Source organism: Pan paniscus, chromosome 12 (assembly GCF_029289425.2).
Source record: "Pan paniscus chromosome 12, NHGRI_mPanPan1-v2.0_pri, whole genome shotgun sequence".
Classification (NCBI taxonomy): Eukaryota; Metazoa; Chordata; class Mammalia; order Primates; family Hominidae; genus Pan; species Pan paniscus.
Window position 1 is genome coordinate 97,862,217 of NC_073261.2, and position 22,015 is coordinate 97,884,231.

Sequence of the window (22,015 nt, forward strand, 5' to 3'; positions counted from 1 at the left end):
TGTTTTAGTCTGGATTACTCTGGCAGTGTGGATTCCAACACCCTCCCTCCCCACGCCCTAATGAGGGGAGCCTGTGGTTATGAATCCATGATGCTTTGAGGTAGGAGCTGCGGGAAGAATAGAAACTTGCAGGAAAAAAAGGGGGTGGGGTGGGGGGAGGGGCGGTGAAGCGAACTCCTCGACTTCCTATGTTACCTTTGTTGTTATACTGGCTCAAACCAGGAGCGTAAGGGTTACCTTTGTCGTTACACTGTCTTAAGCCGGGAGCATAAGCTGGGATGTGTGACTTGGTCACCACGTTTTCCAGTCTATAGGAAAAAGTAGGGGAATGCATGCTGTTCCCATTGTATAGAAACAGACACTGAAGCCCAGAAGAACACGGAACTGGGTATAGGTCCTCCGGGTTCTCTGTTGTGCCAGAAAGAGATAAGGTGATGAACCTCCCTGAGAGGAAGGCGGGCACTCTCCACCCATATGTTATTACCCCATTTCCCCAAACTCATCTCTGGGTCTCACATCTTCCCCAACAGTCTGGGCCTTATCCCAACTCTTCACCGAGGAAAAAGGCCATTTTCAGTTGTGCAGCATTTTAGAGTTAGAGGTTCACACACAGTTCCTTATTTTTCAGCAGTGCCGTGAGATAAGCAAAATGTGTACTCTTACTCCAAGTTTTACAGATGCACAGCCTGAGAAACTGGGCTCAGGCTGGCGAAGGCAGCTTCAGGGCACAGCATTTCACTGTTGCATCCGGGATTGTGACTCAGGCTCTTTATCATCCCGGACTTCAGGATCAGAGAGAGGTTTAAAATGCAGATGATGTGTACCTCCCTGGATTCTTTTTTATTGAAGTGAAATTCACATGATACACAATTAATCATTTTAAATGGAACAATTCACGGCCTTTAGTACATTCACGGTGTTGTGCAAGCATCACTTCTATTTTCAAAGATTTTCCCTTTACCCCCTCCCTGGGCTTTTGTGCAGCATAAAAGAGACCATCTGTGGAAGGCCTCCAGCACGGGGCCTCGCCCCTAGCAGGGGCTCAGTGAATGCAGCCCATATTTTCAGACTCTCTCTAGTTTTCTCTCAGAAACCTGGGCATATAGAAATAGGAATTTTTTCCTAAATTTAGCACCTTGAGAAAATCAGGTTGAGAATATAGGAGGTATTTGTGTCCCAATCATTTTGTATTCCTTTTCCCAAAATGACATGTGAAGGTTGCTCTCCCCCAGGAAACTTTCCCCGAAGAACCCTTTCTATTCTTTAAAACAATCAGACACATTTACCTACTGATGCCCTAGTAGTTACACATCATCACGTGGCTTCTTGGTTATTGAATGAGTTTGACCTCTCGGCCAGGCTGTGACATGCACAGCCTAGGAGGCACCTCAGTGCTCCGCATTGTCCTGGATACAAAACAGTTGCTTAATAGGTATGTGTTGGATTGGACTGAATGGCGGCCAGCCAGCTCCAAAATTCCAGCCACCACCTGGTGACCAGCATTTTTTCTGCCTTTGAAATAGTGGGTTTGGTGACCTGAGGATATGCTCGTGGTGGCAGGCAGTTTGGGCTCTGGTTGGTTGTGGCTTGGGCAGCCCTGCCGGAGGCAGGCCACGAAAAGCAGCAGCTCCCACACCTGGGCTGCACAAGAGATGGAAGGCGAGTGCTTCACACAGGCAAACCCAGGAATAAAATAGCTTTGGACTTTATTTAAATGTATCCATTCCAGGAGCATAGGCCTGGAAGAAGCCCAGGCCCCAAGAAGTCGTGACTGTCCCCTGGGCTTCCTATGGCACCAGGCATTGAAGCATGTCCTGGTGGCCGGGAGTGGCTGGGGCAGAGGGCAGTGAAGAGAGTGGCTATAGGGAGTTTAGGGTGAGGACCCACCCCTGGGCCTAGAGGGCCACAGTGCGCAGGCTCATTGGAGGATCTTCCCTCCGGCCACCTCTCCTGCACCTCCAGACCACTGTCCCGATGATGCCCACCACAAGGCCAACTCCCGCCGCCACTGGCACAGCCCAGTAGAGCACCTCGGGGGCTTCTTCAGCCTGGTCTGGGAGCAGTCGGCTGTTCCGCAGGGTGTAGAGGTAAGGGGTCTCCTGTGGAGGAGGAGCGGGGGTCAGTGGAAAGGATCTCCGTGAACCATCCATCACCAAGCCAAGACTTGCCTAGTCCCCATTCCTGAGATGCTGCGATAACCCTGCACGTTTTCACAGAGCTTCCCTTTTGTAAAGCTCCCTCATTTAGGCTGTGCCCAAACCCTCTTTAGCGGGATGGGCCTCTAAAGAGGTCAACACCCAGCTAGAACCTTCTTTTGGTTTCTCACCAGCGTTTCCTTGGCCGTCAAACCTGATTTTGAAAGATTGGGAACTGATAGGTGACCAATGGCAGAGAGCCCTGGGGGACCTGTAGAACTCCCACCTCTGCTTCCTCGCGGTCACAACTGTCCCCATTCTCCCATCCCAGGAGTACCCAGAAATCAGGGAAGGGCAGCACGGAAGGACAGCTGGTTTTGTAGTAGACGAAAGATCCCCAAATCAGAAGGGCCGGGAGGGGAGGCATGTGGGCAGATCGTGTGCATTCTTGCCTTCCTATGCCCCTCTCCACTCTCCTTTCTCTCAGTGGATGTGAATTGGGCACGTGCTGTGTTGAGCCCCCTTGCTGGAAGCTGTGATGAGACCGGAGGGTTAAGATGTGATATCTTTTCTTGTGGCCCAGGAGGAAGGTGAGATGTGCAGAAACAATCACATCATAAAGGAGACTCGGTCGGTGTCTCATGAGGTACAAATAGAAAAGGAGACCCACATGGGTCAGTGTCTGGAGACAGGAATGGTAGGTAAGAGATGGTGAAACCGTCGCTTAGTAAAGGCAACATCTGGACCTGGAGGGAGGCGGATGTTCTCATAGCAGATGGAAGATGAACCTCCAGGAACAGATGGCAAAAGGAAAGGCCTGGACGCGGGCAGTCGTGGGGCTTCCTGGGAGATGGATCCACCAGTCAGGAGTGCAGTGTGTATCATGGAGGGAGGTGACCCTCCCTCCAGACTCTGGTCAATGGGCAGTAGGGATCAGGCAAGGATTTCAGGCAGCCTTGATGGGGCAAGTTATTTCCAGAAAGGTCTATCTGTGTCTGGCAGCAAGTGTAGGGTGGATGGAGAAGAGGGAGAGGAGAGCTGGGGAGACAAGTCACAGGCTTCGAAGGTGGGCCAGGCAAGGGCAGTGGGTGTGGCAAGGGAGGAAGACCATTGCAGGCTCCAGGAACAGACACTGAGTCTATTTTATCTTTGCCTCCCGATCCCCAGATCCTAGTATACTGCCTGGCACGGGACAGCTGCTTGATGCACTTTATTTTTGAGACAGTCTCACTCTGTCACTCAGTCTGGAGTGCAGTGGCATGACCTCAGCTCACTGCAACCTCTGCCTCCCGGGTTCAAGTGATTCTCCTGCCTCAGCCTCCCGAGTAGCTGGGATGACAGGCGTCCGCCACCATGCCCGGCTGACTTTTGTATTTTTAGTAGAGATGGGGTTTCACTATGTTGGCCAGGCTGGTCTTGTACTCCAGACCTCAGGTGATCTGACCGCCTGGGCCTCCCAAAGTGCTGGAATTATAGGCGTGAGCCACCACGCCTGGCCTTGGTGCACTTTTAAGACTGAGGATGCATCAGAGCTTTCGGAAGGAATGGGTGACCCGAGACACCCGCCAGTGCTCATCTGCCTCCCTGAGCGACTGTCCTCCCTTCGGTTGGAGCTGTTGAATGTCCTCTCCCCTCCCTCCATGGCTGCCCACACACTGAGAAGTTTCCGTGGCACTGGGGACAGGTGGGATTTGAGAAGATGGCAGTGAGTGAAGCCGCATTTGAGGGAGCATCCCCGGGGACTCCTCTGTGCTTCCAGGCGACAGGACAACCCCCACCCCAGGCATCTGTTCCACCTGGGGCAGGCAGGACGTTTACTCACAGGAGAGGGGCACTTGAGTTTGGCTCGGCTGTGGGTGAAGTTGTTGGAGGTAGTCTTGCGGCCCACTGGTTCCAGCTGGAGAGAGAGAAAGGACACCTCGATTCTCTCCAAAGCTGGGAGATACTTTCCTCTCTGAGGGGGTGTCTCACACCAGAGCCCCTCCCTCGGGAAAGGGGTGGGGGATAGAAACCAGCAAAGTGGCTGGTTTTTGGCCCACAGCAGGGACCCAGCAGCCTGGGGCTGAGCGGGAGTTGACTTATGACACACAGAAGGCTAGGCAGCATCTGTCGGCAGGGCAGGACCCTGAGTCTGTGCCCCTGGATTTGCCGGGTACAGCAAGGCCCAGGAGAGACCACCGGTCCTGAGTCCACAGGAAGTCTGTGGAGGGGCTGGGACCATCTCTGGCTTCCTTTGTGAGTGGCTGTGATTGCAAGACACCATGTTTTCAATTTTATAAAATGATGACAATCCTATTTATCAACTTCTCAAAGTGCATGGGGCTAGTCAACCTCAGCAAACTTTGGAAACAAATTGGTTACCATGACATCATTACTGTACTTGACTTGTCAACCTAAGGAAATCGGAGTTTCTCACTTGTGCCACTGTATGTTTTCCACATAGATGGAAAGATTTATCTGAAATATCCATGGGTGTAAATACCTTTGATCCCAGGACCCTCTGAGGATGAGTTGGGAGCTGCTGTATCCCCCTCCCCGGCATCTTTTAGCCAGTAGCCAGGCCCAACATGTGGCCAGCACTGAGAAGAATGAGCCCCTGGCACTGTCACCTATTCAGAGTCTGTTTGGAACATCTAGCCTCCACTCTTTGTGTAATCTGCCTGCTCCTGACCACAGGGTATTGCCAGGGAGGGAGGTGAAAGTTCACTATCTGAGCTCATGACCACACCTGGCCCATGATCTCACTTTCTGTTGTCTGAAGGCCTTTTACACCGGTTCCTTAGTAACACAATTGGAGGAGGGAGGGCAGTTCTGTTCCTGGGAGAGATGCCAGGGTGACTAGACTGAGCATGATGAGCAGATGGCTGGGATCCAGGCTCTGCTGGTAACGAGCTGTGCAGTGCTGGGCTGGCTACTTCTCTGAGGTTAGGGACAGGCATGACATCCTGTACTGACACCTTGGTTTGTTGTGAGCATCAAATGAGAAGATGGCATGAAAGCACGTGTGATTGGGGTGGCTTACATACATAAGGTAGTATTATTTCCACTTTCTTAAGAACTGAGGAAACTGAAGTCTATCGTAACAGTGACAGAATAAATGCTAAAGGTCAGCGTGGCTGATTCCCGATGCTATTCCAGGAACCCAGAACTAATTCACACAGATGATCGTGATTACAAGGGTTTGATGAGTGCATCAGTTTCTCCCTTTCTACTGATTCCTTCTCGTCAGTACACAACCTGCTCCAACATCTCCCCTCCTTCACCTGCCCTTTCTTTGATCCATGTCCCCTCCAGTGACCATGGCTGTTACTTCTCATAACTTCTGGAAAGAGCTGTCTATAGGTGCTGGCAGCACTTCCTAATCTCTCCTTCTCTCTGCTGCTCGCTCCAGCCAGTCTGCAGTCTCCATCGCTGGATGGAAGCTCTGGCCCTGGCCACCAATGATTGCCATATGGGCAGAGCCAAAGATCATTTTTTTTTTTCTGGTCTTCAACTTGCTTGGCTTCTCAGAGGCATTCATCAAAGTTGACAGCTCTGTCTCTCTTGAAACACTGACTTCTCTTGGCTCTCTGGACACAGCATTGTTTCTCATTTCCCGTCTACCTCCACACTCTCCTTCTCATCTCTCACTGGAGTTGAAAGTTAGAATGAATGCCCAGGGCTAGGTAGTTGGCCTTACACTCTTTTCTACCTACCTGTTCTTTCTCTAGGAGCTCTTAGTTGATTCTGTAGTGGCTTTTTTTTTTTTTTTTTAGATAGAATCTTGCCCTGTCACCCAGGCTGGAGTGCAATGGCACGATCTCAGCTTACTGCAACCTCCACCCCATCTCTGGGTTCAAGCAATTCTCCTGCCTCAGCCTCCCTGAGTAGCTGGGATTACAGGTGCATGCCACCACGCCTGGATAATTTTTGTATTTTCAGTAGAGACAGGGTTTCACCATATTGGCCCTCTATGCTAATAACCCCACTTTTTTTTTTATTTTCAATCTCCAGCCTTGACTTCCTCTGTGAGTTCCAGACTTCTGTATCCCGATACCTCTATGTGGATGTCTGGAAGGCAGTTTGCACCACGTCCAAAACAGAAGTCTTGATTTTTTTTCCTCCCACGCTGATTTTTTTCTCTACCTGCTCAATCATCCATCCAGTTTCTTAGACCCAAAACCAAAAAGTCATCCTTTGTTCCTCTTCCCCATCATCCATCCGCCAGCCCACGACAGCATCTCTCCTCCTCTGCCCTGACCCTAGTCTCAGCCCCCTTCCTCTCTCACCCATCACCAGCAGCCTCCTAGTGGTCTTTCCAGGTCCACCCTTGCTTTCTTCCAGTCCAGGGTACATGGACCCAGGGGTAAGCCAGAGCATATCACTCTACTGCTTAGAAGCATCTAGGGACCTGGCCCCTGCCCAACTCTTTGACCTTGTTCACTTCCCTCTGGTCACACTGGCCTTTAAGTTCCTCAGACACTTCAAGCTCATTCCTGACTCTAGGCCCATGTGGGTCCTATTTCCTCTGCCTGGCAACCCCTTGACATGCGCTTCTCAATTCACTGTCACTTCTTCAGGGAGGCCTCCCTCTCCCCCACCATTACTCTGTATCACATCACTCTGCTTGACTTTTTCTTAAACCACAGATGTGGTCAGAAATGACCTTGTTGATTATCTGTCTTTTCCCTACTATCCTGTATGTCCCATGAGAGCAGGAGTCATCTTTTCATTGCTGAGTCCTCAGCACCTGGAGCAGTACCTAGCACATATTAGTGCTCAGTAAATACTTGTTTGATGGATGGATGAATTAATTAAAGTCACAGAGACCTGAATGGAGAAGCTTGGCGGGGGAAGGCTTGGAGCTGGCCACAGGGAATGAAATTGTTTTTCCTAGAACCAGTCTTTCCTAAGCCAGGCACTGTGGCTACCAACTACGTAGCAAATGACAGGACTGGGCAGGGTGTAATGGACCTGGGTGGGCCACTGGCCTGTCCTGGAGATTCAGAGGTGGCTTCCTGCAGGAGGTGGCACCTGAGTTGAGTGGTAGAGTGGGCAAGGAGGTGAGAAGGGCAATCCAGGAGAAGGAGGAGAGCAAGAGTTAGCAGAGGTGTGGAACACCACGGGTGGTGCAGGACGCTGCTGGAGTCACTAGACTGCAACATGCGAGGCAGACGCTGGTGGAAATGGTAGCCAGAGAGGTTAATCAGGTGAACCAGGCCAAGTCCCAGAGGCCTAGTGTGCTGTGCTATGGGGCCTGGCCTGCCTCCTTCAGAGGTGGGAGGCTTTGGAAGTTTGAAAGCAGGGGAGTGACTGGGTCAGGTTTTCTTTTATACAGATTACTTGATTTCTCTGTGGGGACCAGATCTAAGGCAGCGGTTCATAAACCCTGCACATTAAAATAATCTCAGGAGCTTTCACAAAGTACCGAATCCAGCTCGCACTCCAGACCAATTAAGTCAGAATCTCTGGGGATACGCCCGGTCAGGCACTGATATTGTTTTTCAAGTAAACTTTTTTTTTTTTTTTTTATTTGAGACAGAGTTTTACTCTTGTCACCCAGGCTGGAGTGCAGTGACGCAATCTTGGCTCACTGCAACCCCCGCCTCCTGGTTTCAAGCGATTTTCCTGTCTCAGCCTCCCAAGTAGCTGGAATTATAGGCACGTGCCACCACGCTTGGCTAATTTTGTATTTTTAGTAGAGATGGGGTTTCACCATGTTGGCTAGGCTGGTATTGAACTCCTGACCTCAGGGGATCTGCCCACCTCGGCCTCCCAAAGTGCTGGGATTACAGGTGTGAGCCACTGTACCCGGCCTCAAGTAAACTTTTAATTGAAGCTAACATACACATAGAAACTAGTACAAATCATAAGTGAGCAACAGATAAGTTTCGATAAAATGAACATACCAGCATCCAGTCAGGCAACAGACTATTATAGTCCTCAGAAGCCCCTTTCCACCTTCTTCCAGGACTATTCATCCCCCAGTGAGTCTCTACACCATCATGCTGACGTCTAACCCCATATGCCAAGCTGCTTGCTTTTGAACTTTATAGATATTATTGTATGTTGTTGAAGTTTGTTCAGCTGTCACTTCTTCAGTGAGGCCTCCCTCTTCCCAGCCATTACTCTGTGTCACATCACCCTGCTTGATTTTTCTTTAAAGCTACAGATGCGGTCAGACCTGTATGGTATTCCTTAGTATGAATGTGCCACAGTTTATTCACCCATCCTACTGTCAGTGGACATTTGGGGAGTTTCTAGTTTGGGGCTATTTATAAATAGTGCTGCTGTGAATATTTGTGTGTGTATCTTTTGGTAGACACATGTATACCTTTCTTTTGGGGATATACCTAGGAGTGAAATCCTTGGATCACAGGAAACACATGTGTTCAGCATTATTAAATATACCAAAGAATTTTCCAAAGTGGCTGTAGGCACTAATTGTTTTAAAAGTCCCTGGATGGCCAAGCATTGTGGCTCACACCTATAATCCCAGCACTTTGGGAGGCCGAGGTGGGTGGATCTCCTGAGGTCAGGAGTTAAAGACCAGCCTGGCCTGGCCTACATGGCGAAACCTTGTCTCTACTAAAAATACAAAAATTAGCTGGTCATGGTGGTATGCACCTGTAATCCCAGCTACTTGGGAGACTGAGGCAGGAGAATCACTTGAATCCAGGAGACGGAGGTTGCAGTGAGCTGAGATGGTGCCATTGCTCTCCAACCTGGGCAACAGAGTGAGACTCTGTCATACATACACGCATACACACACATACATACACACGCACACACATACACACACTACACACATACATACACATACATACATACACACACATACACACACACACACACACACACACACACATGTCTCTGAATGATTCTAATATGCAGCCAGAGCTGAGAGTCGCGATTCTAAGAGCTCTAAGTCTGAAGACAGGGATGTCAGTTAGGAGGCTGGAGCTGTCACCCAGCACCTGGGGAGATACAAACACTGGCTGAGAGCAGGATTTCCGCAGAAGAGGGAGCAGGCAGCAGTAGAGGACTAGGCCTCGGGAAAGAGAAACTTCTTGAGATAAGAAGACAAAAGAAGGCAGAGGAAGAGGAAAACATCCCCTGGTGCTGCTGGAGCTTCTGGCTTTGCCTTTGCAAAAGTCTCGAGAAGGACGTGAGAGGAGGGGCAGGAGATGAAATAGTTTAAGGTGCTTTTTGTTTCCTAGTAGGGAACCCTGGGAACATCAGCCAAAGCCTGCAGACACTATGTCATAGGACTCTAATTGTAAGACTTTAATTCACCGGGTATATATGTGCTTATCAGGTTGGGAGCAGTGGGGAGGGTGGTGGCGTGGCCAGGTCACCAGGAAAGGACTAGAAAAACCTGGGCTGTAATCCCCCTTGTGCCATGAACAGTCTGTGTTATGTTGGGCAAACTGCTTCATGTCTCTATGCTTTAGTTACAGAATGTTCTGGCTAGATGACCTCTCAGTCTGTTCCAGCTCTGATGGTCTATTATTTATTTTTTGTTACTCTATTTTGTTACTCTAGGGGTGAAATTCCAGCCAGAAGCCGATCTGAAAAGTTGGCATCATGCTACAGCTTTATGTCTAAGATGGGCTTTGGATGAAAACATTAGACTGTATAATTATTTCCCCAAATTATAGAGCCTAGGATAAGAAACCCCTGGATGGCTTTAGTTTTGTTTTTGTTATTTTGAAATTCGGGGTATGGCTGAGATAATAATGGCTGGGGAACCATGGACAGTCTTGTTTTGTCTCCACAATAGCTCCAGTGCACTGTTTACGTTTTGTTTTCATATCTAAACTCCTCCCACTTTATGAAATAAAGGCCTCTTACCTGGGTGGATGGGAAGAGCTACTGAACTGCTTTGGAAGAGAAGGCCAGAGCTACATAGATTTTTTTTTTTTTCTATTTGTTTTTTGAGATAGGGTCTCACTCTATTGCCCAGGCTGGAGTGCAGTGGTGCCATCTCGGCTCACTGCAGCCTTGACCTCCCATGCTCAAGTGATCTTCTCACGTCAGCCTTCTGAGCAGCTGGGACAACAGGCATGCACCACCACACCTGGCTAATATTTTGATTATTTTTGTAGAGACAGAATCTCCCCTGTGTTGCCCAGGTTGGTGTCTAATTCCTGGGCTCAAGCGATCTACCTGCCTCAGACTCCCAAAGTGCTGGGATTACAGGCATGAGCCACCGTGCCTGGCCAGAGCTACGTTGTTAATTCACAAGAAAAGAAATCAATGGACTCTTTTTCATGTTCCAGCCGTCACTATGGCTATCCAGCCCCAGGAGATTCCTGGAGGGTCCCAGATTTAAGCAGACTTGGAGTGCACCTGGTAGGAAGGCCATACCTTGATGAAAAAACTGGGAAGGAAGGGCCAAGGGCATCTGTGGAATCCCCTGAGGTCTCAGGGGAAAAGGAACAGGGAATAGGTACCCTTTCTTTGGGAGGATTTTTACAAAGGAATAAAGTCACATGATTCAGCTACTGAAGGACAACCGCCTTCAAAACAAAATTCACAAAAGAAACAGGAATTATACCTTATAAACTGATTTAAAAATCGTGGGGCAAACTCAAAGACATTTTGGTTACAATCCAGAGTCTTCGGCTGAAAGAGTACAACAGAAGTTCTTGGAGTGGGCAGGTACGTGATGTCCACAGGAGGAAAACCCCCTGACAATGGAAGTCGACATAAGCTGAGTCTGTCATTAACTAGGCCAAGGATAAAGCCAGTTTACATGCTGTTCTTAAAAGAAGAGGTTGCTAGAGAGGAGGAGATGGTATAGCTAAGGAGAAAGTCAATATTGTGAGTCAGCCGAGTGAGATGCTGGACATACTGGATGAGCTGACAGGGGTGGGAACGTTTGCACAGCAGTGGTTGGCAGAGACACTATGGGCCTGAAACTGTGATAAAAGGAGCTGGAATGTAGCTTGTTTAGTTGTCACAGGACAAAGGAGGGAACATACAGGTTGGGGTGGGGATTGTGTTACCCACTGAGCCTGGATTAAAAGAAACCATTGGGTTGGGAAGGCATTTCATTTGCTCCGTGCAAGAGGATCCAGTTGTTGGGGGTGACAGGTCAAGTGCTGTGCGGAAACCGTTCAGTTGCTGGTGGCCAGCCACAGAAGGCAGAGTGGAAGCACCAGCCAGGTGTCCCTGAAAGACCCCCGGACTGTATGTTCATTTCATAAGGTCCCTTCTTCCCATCAGAAAGGACTGGAATAGGTATCAGCCTGGGAAAACAGGCTGTGTGGATCTCCACTTTTCGATGTTTAGAGAAATGAGTTGGGTATGAGTTGAGCCCGGAGTGCTTGGAAGGCTGATGGTGGTGATATTTGCTGAGTGCTAACTATTGTGCTAGGTGCCATGTACACATGATCTCAATGCGTTGTCTGAGACCTGTCTTGTTTTCACTGTTTTATAGATGTTGACACAGGTGGCCAGAGAGATCGTTTGCCCAAGGTCACACAGTACAAGGTAGAAGTTGGTATTTTCATTCAGCCAACCTATCTGATTACAAAGGGATCCCCTCGCAGTACCTGGGCATTGCTGAAGGAACAAAGAATAAAGTTGTGTGTGTGTGTGTGTTTGTATAACTTTCAAAGGGTGTTGGATAAATATAGGGTATTTTCCTTTTGGAATTAATGTATCAGGACCAATAAGGTGTGCTGCCACTTTGGGCTTTGGGGAGAAAGGAGCCATGTCTCCAGTAGTTATGCCATTGTGAGACAGAGTGTCAATATCCTTGGATCCCCCCTTGACAAGGCCCATCGAGGCCCTTGGCTGCTCACCATGTTGTTCCAGAGTGCGATGGCCATCTCGGCATGCCCGCGGTCTGAGAAGTGAAAACAGTCCTCGGAGAAGAAGGTGAGGTCAGTGTCCCCTCTCTGCAACCAATGGCAAGGAGGTTATCATCCTGGGAAAGGGCTCTGCTACCTGAGCCCCACTCACTCTCCCAGCAGGTGCCCTGGGCATGTCTCCTTTCATTCTTTCAACTTTCCTGCCAACTTGCTCAGATACTGATGGAAAAACTCCCACAATTTAGAATTTCTTTTTTTCTTTTTTCTTTTTTTTGAGACGGAGTTTCGCACTGTCAGCCAGGCTGGAGTGCAGTGGCACGATCTCAGCTCACTGCAACTTCTGCCTCCCGAGTACCTGGGATTACAGGTGCCTGCCACCACGCCCAGCTAACTTTTTGTGTTTTTAGTAGAAACGGGGTTTCACCATGTTGGCCAGGCTGGTCTCAAACTCCTAACCTCGTGATTCAACCGCCTTGGCCTCCCAAAGGCTGAGATTACAGGCGTGAGCCACTGCACCCGGCCGGAATTTTCTTTTTAAACAGACAGGAATTGGACCCACCCATAGTCTCTCCCTTTTCTTTCAGCACCCCTATCCTAAGAGTTGAAAAGAGTAACATTTTTAGGAAGCTTTCCATTCTATCCCAATCCAGAAAACATCAGGGCCAGGCCTGGGAGCTTAGTCACTATTGATTTCCTTTCAAAGTACATCTGAGTTCCAATCACAGCCCAGCCCCCACAAAAAGGAGGTAATGTGGAAAAAGCCACCCTCAGGAGTCCTCTTGGAGAGAGATGGTTAAAAAAAAAAAAAAGCCCACTTAGAGAGGGAAATACATCCATCGTCTGTGATAAGGCCCCCATACGTGAGCCTCCCTAAAATACCTGCAGCTCACCTCGTTCAGTGGGGTGAGTGTGTTTTGGAAGAAAGGCTGCACCACAACCGCAAAGTCCTCACGCTGTGTGTATTGGTGCCAGTAGGAGAAACTGGAGATGCCGTGCTGGGGACAGAGAGAGAAGCTGCTCAACCCTCCTGGCAAGGCTGCACAGACAGGGTCCAGTCCTGCTGCCTTGGATTGGTTGTTGACGGGAGTTAACTCACCCTAAAGGACAGTGACTTTAAGGGGCTACTCTAGTGGGATGCAAACATACTTTTATTCTCCACCCATTCATGGGCACGGACATTTCGAAGCCCTATGCTGGTTCTCAGGATCAGAGATGAGTTGAACCCAGCGGCTCCTGGTGGGAGAAGCTCCCTATCTACACAGCTCCACCCAGTCCCATTCCAAAGCCTCTGCCTGAAAGGCTGGGTCTGAGCCACTGACCAGATTGCGTAGGCCAAAGTCCTCCCCTCCTCTCACTGCATGAAGAGGTCAATTAGAACATGGGGCTGCAGGTCAGATGGGGAGCATCTCAACACCAGCTCCCAAAATGCCCGTGAACTTTGCGGGAGGAGAGTCCACGGTGGCTGGATTTAAGTACCCAAGCATGGAATGTAAAAGGAACAGACTAGATGTACTTATCTTCAAGGAGTTTATCATCCATCTGGAAAAATGAGCCAAGATGTGAAAACATGAGAACCCTTTGGGGCTTTTAGGGCCCATCAAGTACAGACTGAATGTGATATGGGGAGATGTCCGCGGGGGAAGTTCAGGCAGGGGAAGCTCCTTAGAGGAGGGAAGCAGACTTGCCTTGTGAAAGAAGGAGGGTCAGTTTGCAGAATGGAAATGCTACCTGAGCCTGAGAGGGAACAATAGAGGCAGAGACATAAGCAGGAGTGGAGGTGGGGAGATGGAAGGGGGCAGAGAGAGGGCAAGGAGAATTTGAGGTAGAGTTAAGTAGGGCAGGGCTAAGCCTTTTTCTTTTTCTTTTTTTTTTTTTTTTGAGATAGGGTCTCACGCTGTTGTCTAGGCAGAGTACAATGGCATCATCATAGCTAACGGCAGCCTCCAACTCCTGGGCTCAAGCTGTCCTCCCATCTCAGCCTCCTGAGTAGCTGGGACACCAGACGTGAGCCATTGTGTCGGGCCTAAGCCTTTTGTTTTTAATGAAGGGAGGGGAGGAAGTGAGTAGTAATTATTACACATGGCTCTGGGTGGGGAATGGGCCCTACCACAAGGAGTCTACTCTGGGAATCTCTTGCTGCCTACCCGCTGGGAGAAGGGGATTTTCTCAGCTTCCACTTTGGGGTCTCTCACTCCCTTCCCTGGCCTTGGTGTTCAATTTGCAGGGGTAAGTATTTCAGGGGCTGCAATCTGCTTTTAGGGAGTGGCTTGCTCTTGGCCACATCCTGCTGGGCATTCGATTTCCCAGTCCTTGGAGTACAGGGGGCCCCCCAGCTGGGTCAGTAAGAGAAGGGCTGCAGGGCTTACCTGGAGGTTCCAGTTCACTTTCTTCAGTTCTTGCTTCTCCAGGGAGCTTTGCGAGTGTCTGAGGCAAGTGCAGTTGTTCCTGTGAGACAGGGAGTGTTGTATTGAGGCTGCCTGGGGCACTGTGGCTCTGTCCTCCTGGGAGGCTGGCTCTGACACACAGAGCAGGCCACTACCCCAGGGGCCTGCAGCCTGTGCTGCCTTACCTAGGGCGGGGTGTGACACACAAGTATCCCCACAATAGACCTTTGGCTGATTCTTGGACCCAGGTTACAGAATGCTAACTCAGGAGCCCTGAGGTCCAGAGGATGATTGTTCATAGAGAAAGAGGGAGAGCTGTTGCCTGGACCTCCCTGTGGACAGAACGCCTATTCCCCTTCCTCCTTCCCAAGCCTGTGGTCCCTGGGATTTCTCTGGAGCAGGACTGGGTAGACAGGAGACTGGATTTTAGGAAACCAGCCACGATGGCTCTGTCCCTGGGTTTGGAATCGCTCCTCAAGTTCCTGGGGCCTCTCAGCTCTTCCTGCAACTGCTTAGGACCCTCCCTCAGGGCTCCAGTGTGGGAAGTCTGTGGGAAAGCTGGGGAGGGCCAACCGGCTGGAAGCAACCCTGACAACATGGAACACGATACAGACAGACTCTGGAGGAGCCCCTCCCTGCAAGAGAGCAGGGTTCCCTGCAAGAATGGGAACCAGCTGGTCACCTTTGCAGCAAATCCATTTGAGCCCAGGTGTAGGACTCCTCAGCTCCCTGGAGAACCTCCTCTCTCATAGCAATAATCACTCAAACTGTGGGAGGCCCTCTGCCCTCAGAACATGGCAACTTCCTACCAGGGTTCAAGAGCTTTAATGACTTCCAGCCCGCAACAGGAGTTCTTGTCTTGCCCATTAGCACCTTGCCTCCAAGCCCAGCTATCAAGGACAGGCCCCATCAAGGATGGAATAAGAGCTATTTCCTAAGACCCTGCTCTTGGTAGTCTTGGTAGGCCAGGTACCTTGTTTCCTCTTGACCTCACATCTACCTTGCAGGGAAGGTGTCATCACCCCCACTTTACAGATGAGGAACACAGAGGCTCATAGAGGTTATGTGGTTTGTTCAAGGTCCCTTAGCTCCTAAATGGCAGAACAGTCAAGGCTGGATGTAGCAGCCTTGAAAGCTCATGGCCCCATGCTGCTTCTCAACAGGGAGCAGCGTGCCAAGGTTTGCCTTGGCAATCACTGACAATGTCAGGGAGCCTTAAGGATCATTTGGTCTGTCTCCTTTCACAGAAAAGCAAAAGGGGGTCCAGAGAAATGAGGCACCTTGCATACAGTAGGCATTTGCAAATGTAGAGGTACTTCCTGATGTTGTCCAAGCCCCTGAGCCATGTCTACCCTCTGGCAGGCCTGCCTGGCTCTGCCTCAACTGGTCTCCTCCTTTGGCACCTGCAAGCCCTCCTCACCCCAGGTGCCCTTGCCTTGGGACGGTGACCTGTCCACTTACTGAGCTGCCAGCATGGCACATTTCCCGCCTTGGCCCTGGTACAGGCTAGCCAGCTCCATGACCTCCACCACGTTGACGAAAGCCCTTGGGAGCTGCAGGGAGTGGAGGGTGGCTTCGTTAGGGCACTGGCTACTGCTGGGAGGAACCTGGGGGTCATCTACAATCCAATTCCCACTCCCCTCAATTTTACCAATGAAGAAACTGAGGCCCAGAGAGGGGATGCAACTTGTACTATCTCACTGAATCTTCTTGAGTGGCCCCGCTTTATAGGTTGAGAAACTGAGACACAGAGAAGTCACTTGCCCGAAGCCACAGTGCTGGGTGCAAACCTGGGCCAATTGGTTCAGAGGCAAGCTCATTGCTACCACGCAACCCTGTCTCTGGCCAAGTGAGAATTTTCCCTGCAGAGGAGCTTGACAGCCACCTCCCTCCCTGCCATCCAGGTGCCACTCATGGCCGGTCTCTGCTCGGTGAGCATCTCACTGAACACAGCCTGCCTAGATGCATCCCAGGGAGGCGGCTGGCGGGACCCAGGAACACGTAACCCCTCTCCTACCTCCTCAGAGAGGATGTCCAGGGCCCGTTGGATGTGCTGAACATATTCCGTGGCCAAGTGGACCTCCTGTAAGGAAAAAAGGGTACTCTCTTTAGCCCCTGGTGCCCGCTCTGAGAGAATGGCAAGAGCATAGGAGGGCTCTGGGGCCTGGGCTAATGACTGAGTGGGTACAGAGGGGCTTCGGTGGTCCTGGTCAAACTGAGAAGCCCAGTTCTTGTTGCTGCTGAGTCTCTGTAAGGAATCATCCCTTGTCCCCTACTAGACACCATGAACAATCCCAACCCCCACCCCGCTCTACATAATCTCAGACCCAACTGTGGACTCTGCCAGTGCTGGGTCCTGCCACTTTTTGGCCTTGGCTCTTGGCAGTCCCATCCGTCATCTGACCTCAGCCTTCTCCAGCCCCTTGCCGTGCCCTGGGTGGCCACACTTCCTTTTTCCTTTGGGCTTTGGTCCATGCTGGTCCCACTGCCTGAAATGTTTTGCTCTCCTGTGTTCCCCTAACCTCTATCCCCTGTGACTCAGTGTAAGGTTCTCTTCCTCTGAACCATCTCCCCAGTAGGAGGCTGATTTAGAGGTGTGTCCACAGCATCCTGGGTGATGCAAACAAGGTACATAGTAGGTGCTCAGTAAGTCCTTGCAGGTTGAATCTCAGGGCTTTGCTTTATAGCAGAGGGAGATGGGCCTATATTTTTAGATGTGGCTCTGGGCTACAGGCCCAGAAGGTGTCACAGGCTGATACCAGTGGGGGTGCGGGTGGTGACTTGAAGCTCTTATACTCATGGAAGAAAGCATGTCCACAGGAAGTGGGAGTTGAGGCATCTACAAAGCAGCACCACTCAGGCAGGAGGGGAGAGCTCAGGCAGCCCATTATTTTTTCTGGAGACAAAGAGCTGAGGCCAGGTGAGATACCGTGCACTCAATTCCAGCACACTGATGGGCATAGAACAAGTGCTGTTCGCTGAGTTTCTGCCCACAGCTACCAGAAGGGGTACTGGGAGTTGGGAAGAAGGGGAAAGGAACAAGATAGACAATCCACGCCGAAGAGTTAAAATAGAGGAGAGGGGACCTCGTGTCTCCCAGAGTTTCTGCCTTTCCCCCTTTCCTTCTTTTTAAAACAGTCTGAGTTAATCCTAGTGGGGGCAGCCCAGCCCTTTCAACTAAACTACGCTCTCAGAAGTATAAACCTGACTGTTCCCATGAAGAACACACATCCTGGGACTAGTAGAGGGCATTTCCCTACGCCAGCGTCCACAGTGTCCACGCAGCTCTGGTGTCCAGGTATCCCCGGAGTCCAGGACACAGCAATACTTAAATCCCCATGAGGTAGGGTCACTTCTGCCTCTAGAGTGTGGGTGGTCAGGGAGAGAACTGAGGGGAAGAGGTTTGGAAAACCAACTCCTGTGTGTGGGAGGATACTTCTCATCAAGCCTCTGGTAGTTGGCCTCTGTGAGCCACAAGGAGTGATAAATGCCTTTTCCCCCACACCGCCATCTGTGACTGTCAAACATTCGACCACAACCTCTGAGGCTGGGCAGCTGCCTTTTCCCGGCCAAATAAAATACAGAATGTCCCCAACTTAGAACAAGATGTATTCCAAAATAAAAACTTTTGGAAGTACAACTTCCAGAAGTTTGTGAGTCTGGACATATTTCCCCATGGAAACATCAGGAACAGGTTTGGGCTCCCAGGGCCACCACTGAGGTTTGGTTAACTCGTGATGACCCATCCAACCCCATCTAGAACATTGTTTTGCCCTTCCTCAAAATGAAACAGGGCAGGGATGGGGTGAGGATGGCTAGTCCCCTATCTGGTACCAGAGGTCATATTTGTGTGGATAAGAGAGGCCTCACCTCAGCAGTGCCTACAGTGGGTCCACCTTGACCTTACTTCTGGAATTGGGGAAGCAATGCACCTGCTCTTCCAGGCAGTAGAAAAGGCTGGGCCTTGCCTGGCATGTGTAAACCAGGGAGGGCCTGGGGCAGCAGGCAAATGTGGTTCCCATGAGCGAGGAGCTCGGGGCAGGGCCAGGGATGGATGTTGCCAGAGGTCAGCACCTTCCTTCTCAGGTCCCCATGGGGTTGGTTGGGGGCCTACCGGATTCTCACAGTAATGACACAAGTCGTTGACCCCAATGAAGAGTGTGACCAGCTTCCAGTCTTTCTCCAGGTTGATGTCCTGAGGGGACAGAAGATCCTGAGTTTAGGCCTTGGTGGGAGGCACATACAAATGTTGCTACTGGGCCAGCCCGCCCGCCCTCCAAGTGCCTTTTGTCTTATTTATACTGTAACAGAGAAAAGCAGCAAATTGGGCCAGGCACGGTGGCTCACACCTGTAATCCCAGCACTTTGGGAGGCTGAGGCAGGTGGATCACCTGAGGTCAGGAGTTCGAGACCAGCCTGGCCAACATGATGAAACCCCGTCTCCACTAAAAATACAAAAACTGGCCCGGCCTGGTGGCAGGTGCCTGTAATCCCAGCTACTTGGGAGGCTGAGGCAGGAGAATCACTTGAACCCGGGAGGCGGATGCTGCAGTGAGCTGAGATCGCACCACTGCACTCCAGCCTGGGTGACAGAGCGAGACTCCGTCTAAAAAAAAAAAAAAAAAAGAAAAGCAACAAAGTGGGGCTTCCCAGCCCTCAATTGGTGCTGGGATAAGGTGCTCCACAGAGAGGATTTTTTTTTTTGGCGGTGGGGGCTGGCGGGGGGCGGGGTTCTGCTTACACAAGGGAGGGCTATTTTCCCCTTGAAATCTTAAGAAAGTTGTGTCCCTGGAGAAGTAGAATGTGGATGTGTCCCACATATCCTTGGCCCATTAAATGCCGAGGGGATTACCACGTCCCCCCAAATGAAGGCCTTCCAGGGAGCTGTAGGCAAATGATGCAGCTAGAAGCAAAGGCCCTAAGCTGCCCCTGGGATGAGTTCTTAGGGTCGGGGGAAGGAGACTGGAGGAAGAGCCCGGCGTGGACTGAGAAGCGGGGCTGGGGCTGGGAGGCCCTCTAAGCAGTTGGCTTTCCACGTGGCCACCTCCATAATAGGAATCCCACCGGGAGCTGAATTCCTAGGCATAAACACTGAACGGTAAAAAAAAAAAAAAAGTGCTAGTGAGAAGTTTCAGAGGGGCAGGGTGAGGGGAAGGAGGCAGAACTGGATTGGAATGAGAAGCCTATTTTTAGAACCTTCCATTTACATAATAGGGCTCTGGGAAGCCACCTCTTGGTTAAAGCAGGAAGCTGTCAGAGGCCAAGGCCACCACCTCAGCCAACTCCCTGTTCCACCTTGCCCTCCCGCAGCCGGCCCTGGGGTGAGGGGTGCCACAGCCTGCGTCTAGGAGTGCGGCCAGGGCAGGCGCCTCCTTGGTAAGGACTGCTTCTCCGGGGATCTTTTGGCTAGCCCAAAGCAGGAAGTGCTGTGGTGAGAGGGACCCTTATGGAGCTGTCCCCTCCCCAGCCAGCAGGAGATGGGCACCTTTCAGGGGTGGCCTGGGGGCCTGTACTCACGGGGCTGTTTTTCATTCGCTCTACCAGGTCCCAGGCCTGGGCTGGCATGTCCCTAGGTGGGGGGTAGAGAGAGGGGCGTTAGTGCTGGCTCAGGAGCGAGGACTCAAGACATGGGATTTTGGCCTAGGAAGAGAGGTGTTTCAAGAAGAATGATGTTACCAGTACAAAGCTCATTCCATTCTCAAGAAATCTCAGCTTAGTAACAATCACAGGGCTGCCCTGGACCCTGGAGCCACATTGATCTAGCCCCTGCCACCCAATAGTCTCATCGGCCACTCGGGTTGGGATCCCGTCAAGCCTCCCCTCAGGGACTTTCCCTTATATTTCCTCAAGCTCTTTCTTTGTAAGCCAAGCCTGTTCATTTCTTCTTCAGTTGCCTGTTTTAAAAATAACCTTTTGTATATTTGAGAAAAGTCACAGCTCTCAATTATCCCTCAGTTTTCTCCTTTCCAGGCTTAATGACTCCTTTAACCTTTACTTCTAAGCCCTGCTCTCTGCTCCTTTAATCCTTTTGTTTTTCTTTTCTGTGGTTACTTAGATTTCCGCACCATTCCCCATCTCCTCACTTTTTTTTTTCTCCCTCTCCAATAAACCAGGATGGACAGGACTAGTTCTCCCTTCATCCCCTGATGTCTGCCATAAATAAAACAATACCATTTGGTGTTCCGGATGAGCGATATGAATGCCAACGGAACACTACTCAGCCATAAAAAGGGATGAACTATTGGTATACCGAATAACATGGATGCATCGCAAAATCATTTTGCTAAATAAGTCAGATAAAAAGTATATACTCTTTGATCCCATTTATATAAAATTTTTAAAAATGCAAACTAATCTATTGTGATGGAAAGAAGGTTAGTGGTTGCCTGGGGTGTGAGGTAGGGACAGGAAGGAGCAGGAGGGAGAGATTACCAAGGGGACTGAGAAAACTCCTGTGGGTGATGGACACATTTTTCATCTTGATTGTGGTGATGATTTCACAGGTACAATGTTAAATTGTATCCTTTTTGAGGCAGGGTCTTGCTCTGTTGCCCAGGCTGGAGTGTAGTGGTGTGATCACGGCTCACTGCAGCCTCAACCCCTCTGAGCTCAAGTGATCCTCCCATCTCAGCCTTCCGAGTAGCTGAGACTACAGGTACATGCCACCATGCCCGGCTAATTTTTTGTATTTTTGGTAGAGACAGGGTTTCACCAAGTTGCTCAGACTGGTCTCCAACTCCTGGGCAATCTGCCTACCTTGGCCTCCCAAAGTGCTGGGATTAGAGGCGTGAGCCACCGCACCCAGCCAAATTATATCCTTTTAACATGTGACGTTTATTGCATGTCATTTATACCTCAATAAAGCTGTGTTTAAAGAAATGTCTGTGAGAAGTTAGGTCAGCAAAGGGGATATAGCCAATGAAAGCGTCCATGGAAGAAGCCATAAAAGCAGCAACCAGTGCGAGCTGGCCACTGAAAATCTTTGGGTGGCCACGGTAAGCTAGGTATGTGGCCAGACACACATGGTACCATCCCTACCCTTGTTTCTCATTAAGGAGAATTTACAGATCTAGGATTGTATCCCATACATTATTGCTATTGATGAGTATACCAGAAAGCTATAAAGAAAGACTTTTCTGGTCAAAGGTGACCACAGAAGTGCCTTTAACCTTTTAACAGGTTCAAGGTGTGACTAAAAGAATCCAGGGGCAATAAGCCCTCGTGGGTAGGAGGGGAAGTTACAAATGCCGCTTCTTCCCCTCTTCCTAGCCATCTTCTTCCCATCCTTCAGGCCCAGACCAAGTCCTACTTTCCCTTGAGCCTCCTCTCTGGGCTCGCTGATCCACACATCTTGCATTTCCTTTTTTACCCCAGGGACCAGTGGTTCTACTTTCAGCTCTGCTACCAACTTGCTGTGTGAGCTTGTACAAGTTGCTGAATCTTGCTAGGATTGACTTTTTCCATCTTTTAAAGGAAGAGGTTGGACTGGATGATTTCAGGGGTCCCTTCTGGGTCTGCATCTGTCTTTAGACAGTGCAGTTCATACTGTGTGCTCTTCTGTTCTCTTAATTGCACTCCATGACGAAGCACTGCATTGTTGCCATACCCAGCATTGTCTTTTTCAGAAAGTTATTTCCCATTTGTTTAGCCTCCTTACCTAGAGTGCAAGCTCTTCGTGGCCAGGGAGTTCATCTTT

The 22,015-nt window shown here is 50.2% G+C and overlaps 1 protein-coding gene across 1 annotated transcript in view; it reads right to left on the bottom strand.

Moving 5' to 3' along the window:
* Positions 1-1,689: 1,689 nt before the first annotated feature.
* The window catches only part of PLB1 (phospholipase B1), a 154,733-nt gene continuing 134,407 nt past the window's right edge, over positions 1,690-22,015 (bottom strand). The window contains exons 51-59 of the mRNA XM_057301323.2: positions 19,837-19,888; positions 18,434-18,514; positions 16,337-16,402; positions 15,781-15,872; positions 14,302-14,380; positions 12,826-12,930; positions 11,927-12,022; positions 3,958-4,032; positions 1,690-2,099 (exon numbers count right to left, since the gene is read on the bottom strand). Of these exons, the coding sequence (XP_057157306.2) occupies positions 1,896-2,099; positions 3,958-4,032; positions 11,927-12,022; positions 12,826-12,930; positions 14,302-14,380; positions 15,781-15,872; positions 16,337-16,402; positions 18,434-18,514; positions 19,837-19,888 (850 nt within the window). The 3' untranslated portion in view covers positions 1,690-1,895. The remainder of the gene's footprint in view (positions 2,100-3,957; positions 4,033-11,926; positions 12,023-12,825; positions 12,931-14,301; positions 14,381-15,780; positions 15,873-16,336; positions 16,403-18,433; positions 18,515-19,836; positions 19,889-22,015) is intronic.